Below are 12,685 nucleotides of genomic sequence, written 5' to 3'. Positions count from 1 at the left end.
AACATGGTAAAGTACCATGTCTGCGGAAATGCTGCAGTTCTGCAGGGCCAAAACCGCAGCAAAACCGCAGCGTGTGCGCATGGCCTTATATTAGATTTGTCTGATGGAGTTTGATATACACCATATTTAGTATACATAGAAATGCAGATCGTTAGCATACATTGAAATATAATATTAATTAGCTATCTCTTAAATAAGAAAAGTTAAAACAATAAAGTAACTCAGGTGAACCATGACTCATTTATTGTTTCTTGACATTTCTCTTTGCTTCCATTAGTTAAATGTTTTTGAAGTTATAAAACATTTTAAAATAAATTACAATTTATGTACACTTTACATACTTTTGAGTCACAAGAAGTATGAGGAAAATATGAAAGACGTCGTAATTTTTACAGAAATGTGGCTGTTAGGACACTATCTGCAGACAAGAGAAAAGAACATTGGCAACCTGAGACAGCAGATTATAACAAGGATCAAGTAAACAAGTTTAAAAGCATTTGCGATGGACAATGGATGGGCCAGCTTCATCATACTCCTGTTTTGTGATCCACATCTGCTGAAAGGTGGACAGAGAAGCCAAGATAGAACCACCAATCCAAACAGAGTATTTACGCTCAGGTGGAGCAATGATCTGCAAGAGATAAGAAATTCATTAGGACTTAACTCAAGAGACACATCATTTACTCCATTAAAGGCGCCGTTACACATAACGATGTCCCAGCGATCCCACTAACGATCCGACATGGATAGGATCACTGGAACATCGTTAGGCTAATCGCTGATGAGCTGTCACATAGACAGCCCTTCCAGTGATCAGGACCAGCGAGCAAGCTGGTATCTAAGGTAAACAACGGGTTTCTAAGAGCCGCGTGGCTCTTGGATACCCGCTGTTTACCTTGGAAACCAGCGTGCACGCTGGTATCCAACATAAACATCGGATAACTTAAAGCCGTGCGGCTCTTAGTTAGGGTATGTGCACATGCTGCGGTTTTGGCCCTGCAGAACTGCAGCAGTTCCGCAGACATGGTACTTCACCATGTTAGCCTATGGGTTTTCAAAACCGCAGTGCTCACGCTGTGGTTTTTTACCTGCGGAAAAGCTGCGTTTTGTTTTCCGCAGCATGTCAATTGTTTCTGCGGATTCTGCTGCGGTTTCACACCTTTAACATAGTAGAGGTGTGAAACCGCAGGGCAAAACCGCAGGTCACCTTACCTGCGGTTTTACCTGCGTTTCCGCGGGAAAAAACCCGCAGCAGAATCCGCAGCGTGTGCACTCACCCTTACCCGATGTTTACGTTGGAAACCAGCGTCCAGCGTCGCTGATTGCTGGTTTCTCGCTGCCACACGCAGTCTTGCGTGCTGGCCAGCGGGAGACCAACGATCAAAAAATGGCCCAGGATGATCATGCACGATCAGCGATACCTGGCAGGGGGGCCAGTCACTGATCCCCGTCACACACAGCGATGTCGCTGGAGAGATCGCTGATGCGTCACAAAATCAGCGATCTCGCTGTGTGTGACGGGCCCTAACTTTCATTTTATTATGAAAATTACAGATATACTATGAGGGATAATAATCAGTAGATGGCTTCCATGAAGGTCATAAACTCATTAGAAGAATTTAAACAGTAAGACGTGTAAAAAGTGGATTGATTGGTATTTTTGTAATGTTCTGAGAGAAGTAATAAACTAAATACAAGATTAAAAAACAGATGTATGAATTGCATATTACATTAAATATTTATGTACTATATATCAACATTACCTTGATTTTCATAGTGCTGGGAGCTAGAGCAGTGATCTCTTTCTGCATGCGGTCAGCAATACCTGGGTACATGGTGGTACCACCAGACATGACATTGTTGGCATACAAGTCCTTTCTGATGTCAATATCGCATTTCATGATGCTGTTGTAGGTTGTCTCATGAATACCAGCAGACTCCATACCTAGAATGTTCATAAGATAAAAGTAAGTCAGTGGGTTTTTTTGTCAGGAAACAAAACATCAAAATACAGAATAACAAATGCTGAATGCATACCAATAAAGGATGGCTGGAAGAGAGTCTCTGGGCAGCGGAAACGTTCATTGCCAATGGTGATAACCTGTCCATCTGGCAATTCATAGCTTTTCTCCAGAGATGAGGAGGAGGCAGCTGTGGCCATCTCATTTTCAAAGTCAAGAGCTACATAGCACAACTTTTCCTTGATGTCACGGACAATTTCACGTTCAGCTGTTATGGGGAATATTGAATTTAGTAAAATACATACTGGCAAATATTGTGCTGGCAGACAAAACCTAAATGGTATATTACACTGAGCACTGCAATACAATTACAAAATATTATACAAAAAAGAAGTCCGCTGATTGGGGTCCTACACGAGAACCAATAGAAGTATTAGGTCAGACGATCTTCCGTGCGCATTACTTGACAACACAGGATTAGCATAATTAAAGAAAAGGACATTAACTATTTCATAGTTTCTAGATAATGTCAAATATTTACATTTACCAGAAATGTATTGTCTTATCTAAGACAATCCCTTTCAAACTAAGGGTCCCGTTACACTAAACGACGCACCAGCGATCCCGACAACGATACGACCAGGTCAGAATCGCTGGTGCGTCGCTACATGTTCGCTGGTGAGCTCTCAAACAGGCAGACTCACTAGCAATCAGGGCCAGCGAGGATGCTAGTAACCAGGGTAAATAGTGGGTAACTAAGCACACGCGTCCCTTAGTTACCCGCTATATACCCTGGATACCAGCATGCTCACACTGGGAGCTGGTATCCAAGGTAAACAGTGGGTAGCTAAGCGGGTGCGGAGCTTAGTTACCCGCTGTTTACCTTGGATACCAGCTCTCAGCGCCAACACGCTGGTATCCAGGGTACACAGCGAGTAACTAAGGGATGCGCGCGCTTAGTTACCCGCTATTTACCTTGTATACCGGCTCCCAGCGTCTGCTTACAGCGCTGGGAGCTCGCTGATCGTTGGTCTCCTGCTGCCACATGCAGCGATGCGTGCTGGCCAGAGGGAGACCAACGATTAAAAAATGGCCCAGGACATTCCTGCACGATCAGCGATACCCGGCGGGGGGGGGGGGGCGGTCGTTGATGCGGGCAACACACAGCGGGATCGTTGGCGAGATCGCTGATCTGATGCGTCACAAAATCGGTGACGCATCAGCGATCTCGTTAGCGATCTCGCTTAGTGTGAAGTACCCCTAAGGCCCCTATTGCAGTCAATTGATTGGATTAAGACCACTACCTGCAATTCTCCACAAACAGCTGATTTTTCTGGAAGAAGCTGTGCATATCTAGTTCTGATAACAGAAGGATGACTTGAGTCCACCAAAAGAAGAGTCACCCTTATATAATTGCTCTCTTTTTTGGTTAATAGAAGAGGCAGCAAGGTTGGGGCTCCCCTCATAGGGCATATGGGCCGGGGGGGGGGGAGTCTATGAGACAATCCATTTAAGTAACACGTCAGTAGAGAGGAAACGATTGTTCCACTAATACTTACCAGTAGTGACAAAGGAGTAGCCACGCTCTGTGAGGATCTTCATAAGGTAGTCAGTCAGGTCACGACCAGCCAAGTCAAGACGCATAATTGCATGTGGCAAGGCGTAACCTTCATAAATTGGGACGTTGTGTGTTACACCATCACCAGAGTCCAGCACAATACCTGCGAGCAAAAAAAACATGCAAATATTACAGCCCATAATACAATCTCTCTCCACACTGTGCTAAAAGAATATGGTACTCAGGGCAAGGATAATTTAAAAGCTTAATAAGGCACATGGAAGTCCTACTCACTTTCATTGATGTAGTCTGACAATAAAATTTGGCAAAATAGTGTATAAACATGGCATTCAACCCAAACACCATGTACTTTGATGTACTTATTTCAGAATACTGTATTAAATGTACCTATGTGTATGCTTTTAACTTTAAGGCTGTGTTCATGTCATGCCAAAACACTGCTGCCACACATGGCTGTTGTGGTTTAAAGCTGCAGCATGACCACTGTGTGGGATTGCAACCCAAGTAAGATAATTACCTTTAATTATTTTATCAATTAAAATTTTTAGTGGATGGACTCTTACCAGTGGTACGGCCAGAGGCATACAGAGACAACACTGCCTGGATTGCAACATACATTGCTGGGACGTTGAAGGTTTCAAACATGATTTGGGTCATCTTCTCACGGTTGGCTTTGGGGTTCAATGGAGCCTCAGTAAGTAAGGTAGGATGCTCTTCTGGGGCAACACGCAGCTCATTGTAGAAGGTGTGATGCCATATCTTCTCCATATCATCCCAATTAGTGATGATACCATGCTCAATTGGGTACTTCAGAGTGAGGATACCTCTCTTGCTCTGGGCCTCATCACCGACATAGGAATCTTTTTGACCCATACCAACCATAACACCCTGAAAAGGACAAATATAAACATATTGAATGTAGCTTATGTGGAAAGTGTAAGTGTGTGAGGGATAATCTCTGAATTGCATTCCTACTAGTCATTACTTTAGCCAGTGGTGATAAAAACAATATTTATTTTTGTTCCAAAAGTAAAATGTGGCAATTGTTTAATTTAATCCCTTAATGACCGGGCCAATATTTTTTTTTTTTAAATCTGACCAGTGTCACTTTCTGTAGTAATCCGCAAAATGAGGGAAAGTCAGCTCACCAGTATGCTGTGCAACTTGTCAGTGGAACTCCTCCATGTAGAGTCGCCCCAGTCCAGGGCGTAGTCAGAATAGCAAAGAAAAATTGGGGATTATCTCCAGCGATGAATGACTCCACTTGTCAAATAAAAACTTAACTTTTAATGGAATCAATTAAAGCTTGTAACCAGTTTAGGGAACAATACCAGATATCCCACACATACGTGAAAAAACCAACACGTTTCAGCATCTAGCCTTAATTATTATTATCACGATTAAGGCTCGATGCTGAAACTCTTTGGATTCCAGATATTCCACACACATGTAAAAAAAACAACAATGCGTTTCAGCATCTAGCCCTAATCATGATGCCTTCACTGGCTACATGTTTTAATGGATTCGATTAAAAATTAACTTTTTATTTGACAAGTGGAGTCATTAATCGCTGGAGATAATCCCCTATTTTTCTTTGCTTTTCTGTAATAACAACAACTCTGGAATGCTTCAACATATCCCATGGATTTATGTCTTTTTACATCAATTAAGGAATTTGCTCCTAAGACCTTGTGGGGGCATCACAACACATTAGGAGACCCCAATCAGGGGACAATAAAACATCCAGACTCCTTATCTATGAACTGGTCCAATATTTATGTTTCTCCCTCTCCCATATTGATAGTTCTGCTTCACGTCACTTGTCTCATCTATTGCATTTTTTCTAGGCTGTATTGTGCATAAATATGTGACTTCAGATTTTGTATTAGTCTAGCCTGATGAAGAGACCTGAGTAGTCTCGAAAGCTTGCAATTTGTCACCATCTTTTCAGTTAGCCATTAAAAGGTATCAACCACTGAGGACTCTCAATTCTGAATATTTTTCAACATATCCCATTGATTTTGAGATTGTTTTTTTCGTGACACATCATACTATATGATAATGATACATTTAGGCTGATATGTTTTGCATTTATTTATAAAAAATATCAGAAATTTGACAGAAATGTTTAAAAATTAGCAATTTTCAAACTTTGATTATGCCTTTAATCCAGATAGTCATACCACACAAATACAATAGTAAATAACATTTCCCTCATGTCTGCTTTACATCAGCACAATTTGTAAAATGCTTTTAATTTGTCAGCATTTTAGAAGGTTTAAAAATGTAGCAGTAATTTTTCTTTTGTTTCAAGGAAATTTATAAAACATATTTTTAGGGACCTTTTCAGTTTTGAAGTGACTCTGAGGGTCCTATATATTGGAACCCACCAAAAGTGACCCAACATTTTAAAAACTGCTCCCTTCAGCGTATTCAAAATTGCTTTCGGCTAGGCTAGTTCATTAACCCTTCAGGTGCTTTTCAGGAATTAATGCAAAGTGGACTGACAGGAATGAAAAATTTATTTTTACCACCTAAATTTTCATAATTTTTGAACAGACCTTTACAACTAGAAGACTTTAAAGCCGTTACTTCAGTGAATTGTCATGGTAAAGCATCAGAACCACACAATCAAGATCTCAGGGTGTCAATGGGGTTAAAGAGGATGCCCCCATACTCTATTAACTATCAAGATGCCGTAGTCACAATTAACAGCAGTATTTAAGGGGTTAAACGACTATAAACTTTGCCATCACTGATCATGGCTGATGCAGCAAATTGTCAGCTATAGTGTACAGCTGCTGGATTGTCACCCATCGGGGGATGCTAGTCTTTTATATCGCAGGTCAGTAAAGAGACGCATTTGTGGTCACTAAGGGGTTAAAAGAATACATTTTAATTGTGGAGAGTGACATGCCAGCTGTGGCTTGTCAAGGTAAGGAGGCTTATTCGCCGTGCAGTTCTCCTCTCCTCTTAGACCCTAGTCCAGAGCCTCTCACCTAGCCAAATCAGATCTCATACTTTGCACTGACGAGAGCCAACAGCTCGAAACACCGTGTCTGCAAATTGACATTCTGATTTGGCTTGTATCCTAAGTCATATTACAAGACTCGTTAAAGGGTTGATTGTGACTTGTAGGATCGCTACTACCAATAGGTGGCGCTGTAGAGTAAAAGTCCTCTTTCTTTCTGAAGAGGCAATTTGCATACATTTTAATTGCAACCTTCACAGTTCTGTCAGATGGAGAAGTTCTGTGGGAATGAGCTGTGAAAGCTGCAGTCCATAAACGGCAATGTCACAATATGACTGGGGGAGGGGACACAGCACTTGCAGCAGAGGTGGCCTGGAAGGTAAAGATAAGTGATGAGTGAACATGCTCGGATAACGTCTTATCCGAGAATCTAGAAGTTCTTATATATAATGTTTGAGTCCCTATGGCTGCATGATTTGCGGCTGTTAGGCTACTTTCACACTTGCGTTTTTTTGCTGCGCGTTTTTTGCGTACACAAACGCATGAAAAAAGCGCATCATGCGTTTGTGTGCTTTTTTTTGCGGTTTTGGTGCTTTTTAAAAAAACGCATGCTTTTTTTGCGCATGCGTGCGCATTACGATCCGCACCTATAGACTTTAATGCGTGTTTTATTGTAAAAAAAAAAAAAAAAAACGCATTGTGTGCGCATGCGTTTTTTGGGGGCAAGTCGGACGCACAAAAAATGCAACAGGATGCATTTTGTGTGCCCGAGCGCACACTACAAAAAAACGCATGCGCATACAAACGCGTACATGCGCATATGTATGCGCACATATGCGCACCCATGTTAAAGTATAGGGGAAAAACGCAAGTGTGAAACCAGCCTTAGAAAGCCTCACCACACGTGGGGATTGTCTAACAAACAGGCAATGTCCACATGTGTTGAGGCTGTCTAACAGCCGCAGGGCACGAACATAATATACGAGCATGCCCAAGGTACTCGGATAACACCCGAGCATGCTCGGATAACACGTTCGCTCATCACTAGTAAGTATCCTTTTTTATTTTACCAGGCATATTAGGGCCATTGATAAAGGGTTGTTCAGTAATGTAAAATATATTTCACACTCTTTTCACATAATTGCATTATTACTACATAATACAATAAATAGTATATGAAAACAGAAAAGTCAAATATATATACCTGGTGACGAGGGCGTCCAACAATAGATGGAAATACTGCTCTTGGGGCATCGTCTCCAGCGAATCCAGCTTTCACAAGCCCGGAGCCATTGTCGCACACAAGGGCAGTAGTCTCTTCATCGTCACACATGATGGTAGCTTTCTTAAAAAAGACATAAATATTCCATGGTTTTAAAAGATAACACTTAATTACCTGCAATGGCAATACACTAAACATGTTCATATACGTCCATTAATGATATTCACTGGCAATGAATAAACTATAAATATGCCTATGAACAGATTTCCAAACACATATTAATATTAGAAACTATGGCTGTGTGCACACGTAGTTTTAGGTGCTGCGGATTTGGAAAAATCTGCAGGTAAATTCTCAGGTCAAAAGACCTGCGGATTAACCTGCGGTTTCACATCTCTACAATGGAGAAGGTGTGAAACCGCAGCAAAATCCGCACAAAGAATTGACATGCTGCGGATTGTAACCCGCGGAAAAATCCGCAGCATGTGCACAGCGTTTTTTGTTTTACCATTGAAATGGTACTGTACACCGCAGCTAAATCTGCTGCGGACCCGCAGAGCCTGAAATGCTGCGGATCCGCAGCAGAATCCGCACCGTGTGCACATGGCCTATCCCTGCCACCAGAAAAAAACCCCTTCCAATATAGCACTCAGCCAGTTCTTAAAACTGTGGGAGGGGAATTCCTTAAACTGGTTATGCCAGAAACTGGGAGGTAAGAGTCGCAATTTTGGGGGCAACTTGTAATTGCTCAAGCATTTTGTGTTTTGTTTTTATGCCAGCCCTATTTTCTGAAAAGCATGTCCGACTTCACATAAAGGGTGCAGCCTGGCACTACAGGTTACGCTAAAATAGGTTTGTGCAAGCAACATCTTTTAGACATGTGCGAAGCTGTCAAGTTTTGGGAGGAAGAATCTTCAAGACACACCAGCGACTTTTTTTTCAATCTTTTCGGTCGTTTTATATGCCATCTTTTGCCACCAGCTTTTTCTATTGTGTATTGAATATATTAGTGCGCAGATTCCAAGCAGAAGTTATCTATATAACGGCCAGGTCGCTTCATTAACTGCTTCATGTATTTGGAAACCTGCAGTGGTTAAACGATACCCAAGAGACTGAACATAAGCGAAGCAAGTCATTCTCACATTGCAACGCATATGTTCATTCTATTTAGTGCTTTTTTTAGGCAAGATAAGGAATGTACCTGCCTGAAAAAGACATTGCGTGTATCAAAAGATTTTTAGACTTTGGTACATGGGCAGCACAAAACAATGTGCGCATCTTAATATAATTTGAATTCCCTTACGGTATGTGCACACACAGCGGAATGCTCTGCGGATTTGGCCGCACGGATTTTGTAAAATCCGCAGGTAAATCTGCAGGTCAAAAGACCTGCGGTTTTACTTGTGGATTGGCCTGCGGTTTTTCATCTCCGTGATGGAGAAGATGGCAAACCGCAGTGGAATTCCCAGAAAGAATTGATATGTCAATTCTTTCTGCAGTTTTGAAACCGCAGCAAATCCACGCGGAAAATTCTGCAGCGTCTGCACAGCGGGTTTTTTTTCCATAGGGAATAATGGTACTGTACAACGCAGCAGAAACTGCTGCGGATCCGCAGCTGCCAAATCCACTGCGGATCCGCAGCAGAATCCGCAGCGTGTGCACACACCCTTACAGTCCTCCTTGCATCATTAATTCATTTTTGCAGTTGCAATCTTTTAATATTATTATATTTAAAGGGAATCTGTCACCTCATTTTTGGCCTATGAGATGCGGCCACCACCATCAGGGACTTATGTATAGCATTCTGTAATGCTGTAGATAAGCCCCCGATGTAACCTGAAAGATAATAAAAACGAGTTAGATTATACTCACCCAGGGGCGGTCCGGTCCGATGGGTGTCGCGGTCCGGTGCCTCCCATCTTCTAGCGATGACGTCCCCCTTCGTACTTCTGCTGCGGCTCCTGCGCAAGCATACTATATCTGCCCTGTTGAAGGCAGAGCAGAATACTGCAGTGCGCAGGCGCCAGGAAAGGTCAGAGAGGTCCGGCGCCTGCGCACTGCAGCACTTTACTCTGCCCTCAACAGGTCAGATAAAGTACACCTGCGCAGGAGCTGCGCCAGAAGTAAGGCTTCTTTCACACATCCGGCTTTGTGTCTCCGGCGCCGTGCGGCGAAAAGCCGTAGGGGCGGATCCGGGATGTGCCGGAGACACCAGATGCCTGTGTGGCCAGATACGGTGGCGCCCACATTTCAAAGAGCAGCGCGAGACTCAGAGTCTCCGCGCATGCGCTCTGAGAAAACCGGTCCGGCGCTGTCAAAAAACGTTGCATCGAACATTTTTGCAGACGCCGGACGGCTACTTTTTGCCGTATCCGGCAAAAATCGGATGCGCCGCATACCCATCCGGCATGGTGCGGCGACAATACAACTCTATGGGACAAAACCGGATGTGTGAAAGCAGCCTAAGAAGGAGGACGTCATCGCTAGAAGATGGGAGGCGCCGGACCGGACCCCGGGGTGAGTATAATCTAACGTGTTTTTCTTCTCTTTCAGGTTACATCGGGGGCTTCTCTACAGCATTACAGAATGCTGTAGATAAGCCCCTGATGGCTGTGGTTGCATCTCATAGGCCAAAAATTAGGTGACAGATTCCCTTTAACTAAGGCCAGATGCACACTACAATCTTTTTCATCCAAGTGCGATGTGCCAAAACATTCCATTGCACTCAAACGAATGTTCTTCTATGGTGCTGCACAGGTCTGAAATTTTTCAGTCGGTCAGAGGAAAAACATTGCAACATACCCAAATTTGATCCAATATTCGGATTACACTCAGCCATGCAAGTCAATGAGTGCGTGCAAATCATCGGACTGCACTCGGATGACATTGGAATGTGGTCCAATTTTTGTGCACTGACACAATGGAGAAGTTTTGCTGTCCATCTCCTCTTCAGTGGGTTCTGATTTTCCCATCCGAGGGAACCGGATCACACAATGCTGACACTCTGATCAGAGTGAAATAGAATATAGCCAACATACTGCTTGGCATTGGCATTATTTTATTATTAATAGCATTTTTTTTTTTATAAATGCAAAACATATAAACGTAACATTTAGCAGCAGGTTAATGTATGGTTAGGATACTGCATGTAATTTTCAAGTTCTACTACCTGAGCAGTCCTAGGCTTTTTTTAATTTTATTATGTGTTTTTTCCTGGCATAAAAAAAGCCACAAAAAGTTGGGAAAAAATGCATAAAAAAAGCCTAAGGGTATGTTGCCACGGTCAGTATTATGCAGCGCTTTGAATGCAGCACATGTCCTCTTCGTCCAAAGTGCTGCCGGCTTTTGAATGCAGGTGATTCCATATGTCTTCATTGATCCGTACGGAATCACCGCGTCCTATACATTGCGCAGGCGACTTTATCTTGTGGAGACTGAGCGTCTCCGCACAATAGACATGCTGCGGTCTGGAAAGATGCGCCGCAGGTGCGTGCATGCAGGGACGCCGGAGGCACGCATAGTGCACATGGGATTTCATGAAATCCCATCCACTATGCTGTGCTGTAACATCTGGCCGCTGCGGATGTACGGAGCGTCCAACCCGCAGCGTTTAATGACAGTGGTAACATACCCTTATACTTTTCAGGTAGCAGAACTTGAAAGTAGCATGTGTTTCACTGCAGACGGTTCTTAAGATGGTATGACACTACAATGGCCATATATTAACCTGCTGCTGTATGTTACATGTATGCTTTTGGAAGTTTATAAATAAAAAAAGCTACAAATAATACAATATTGCCAAGCAGTATGCTAGCTATATTCTATTTCACTATCCTTAAAAATAAATAAATAATGCAAATTTAATGCTAACAAAAAAATAAATGACTAAACCCTACTGGGTTCAGCAGAATCTGTCAGTTCCCTCATGCAGGAATTCCTTAGACAGTAGGACACCTTGTCTTCCCTAGAACAATAGGAATTTGTGATAGTGACAGCTTATGGGACTAAACTCACAAGACAAGCGCCTCTTCCTTCCAGTTCTATAAAGTGAGGCATTTTTCTGTTCAGTCCATTATAACTTGAAGATGTAGTAGGTTTCCTTTACCTGACAGAACTATACTGCCCTGAAGTGATACAATGGTATTGTATATGGCTCTAGCAGCTCCTCTCAGTAGCTGCTTTATCCGCTACTGACACCTATCTCCTTTCCCTTTTCCCACCCACTACCTCAGGTACAGGAAGCCAGGCACGTCCCACTCTCTCCCCCTAGCGGATCAGCCACGCAGTGCAGCTCACCTCAGGCTCCGGTCTATCACAGGCAGTGCAGGGATGCTATGGCAGCTCTCGGCTTGCTCAGGCTGCAGTCCAGTCTAAAGCATATTTATATATAACCCATGCACTGCTCTCAGCCCAGCCTTCCACTCCGTGATCTCTCCCCTTCTGTCTAGCCATATTAGGCCTCTGGGCAACGACCTTGCCCCCCTTGGGCTTCCAGGCTGGTCGCAGAGTGCCCTTACATGGCCAGTCTGGCCGGGCACCAGGTAAAAGGAGGCTGGGGCCGTAAAAGGATTCACTTGGGAACTATGGAGTGCCTGTTCCTGCTGCCAGCTCTACGGCTGGGAGAGCAGAGGAAGAGGCGGACACATGGCATGTAAAGCATGACCTGATAATCCTCCTTCACCAGCACAACAGGGTGGGCAGCTCAGACAAAGATTTAGGGGGGACAACTGTGTAGGTGGCCAGTAAGCTCTAGTCAGTGCTGCTACATAGCATCCTAGCCAGCGCCAAGGCGGGAAAATGCTGGTGTAACAGGCCTAGGCCAGATTATACCCCTCCGGTTCAGAATATACCCTAGCTGCTGTAGATCAGGCAGTACATGGGGCCCCAAGCAGCACACGGGGGGCAGAGATAGCGAACAGGTTCCCAGGCAGCACAAGGGGGCCCCAGGCAGC

At 43.6% G+C, this 12,685-nt stretch overlaps 1 protein-coding gene across 4 annotated transcripts; it reads right to left on the bottom strand.

Moving 5' to 3' along the window:
* Nucleotides 1-221: 221 nt before the first annotated feature.
* On the bottom strand, nt 222-12,266 carry LOC141072937 (actin, alpha cardiac muscle 2-like). Of its 4 annotated transcripts, none has more exons than XM_073560216.1 (7): nt 12,030-12,266; nt 7,716-7,852; nt 4,104-4,428; nt 3,521-3,682; nt 2,038-2,229; nt 1,764-1,945; nt 222-631 (listed from the first exon to the last, which is right to left on the bottom strand). In XM_073560216.1, exons 2-7 carry the CDS (start codon nt 7,842-7,844, stop codon nt 488-490), a joined length of 1,134 nt encoding a protein of 377 aa, XP_073416317.1. In that variant the 5' UTR covers nt 7,845-7,852; nt 12,030-12,266; the 3' UTR covers nt 222-487. The 4 variants fall into 4 exon arrangements, with proteins under 4 accessions (XP_073416317.1, XP_073416315.1, XP_073416316.1 ...); XM_073560214.1 differs by having other exon boundaries at nt 7,716-7,856; nt 12,030-12,262; XM_073560215.1 differs by lacking the exon at nt 12,030-12,266 and adding an exon at nt 11,839-11,908 and having other exon boundaries at nt 7,716-7,856.
* Nucleotides 12,267-12,685: the final 419 nt, after the last annotated feature.

The sequence above is a fragment of the Dendrobates tinctorius genome, unplaced genomic scaffold, assembly GCF_039654945.1.
Source record: "Dendrobates tinctorius isolate UK_male_01 unplaced genomic scaffold, ASM3965494v1 ptg000293l, whole genome shotgun sequence".
Taxonomy (NCBI): domain Eukaryota; kingdom Metazoa; phylum Chordata; class Amphibia; order Anura; family Dendrobatidae; genus Dendrobates; species Dendrobates tinctorius.
This window is presented reverse-complemented; position numbering and strand designations above follow the sequence as displayed.

What these genes read in the sequence shown, in the direction of transcription:
- LOC141072937 (XM_073560213.1), bottom strand. Translation starts at nt 11,789, where the DNA reads ATGCCTCACTTTATAGAACTGGAAGGAAGAGGCGCTTGTCTT. An exon ending in AAGGAAGAGGCGCTTGTCTT is followed by an intron (nt 7,857 to 11,747) that starts GTGAGTTTAGTC and finishes GTCTTTTTTAAG; the next exon opens with AAAGCTACCATCATGTGTGA. An exon ending in TTGGACGCCCTCGTCACCAG is followed by an intron (nt 4,429 to 7,715) that starts GTATATATATTT and finishes TGTCCTTTTCAG; the next exon opens with GGTGTTATGGTTGGTATGGG.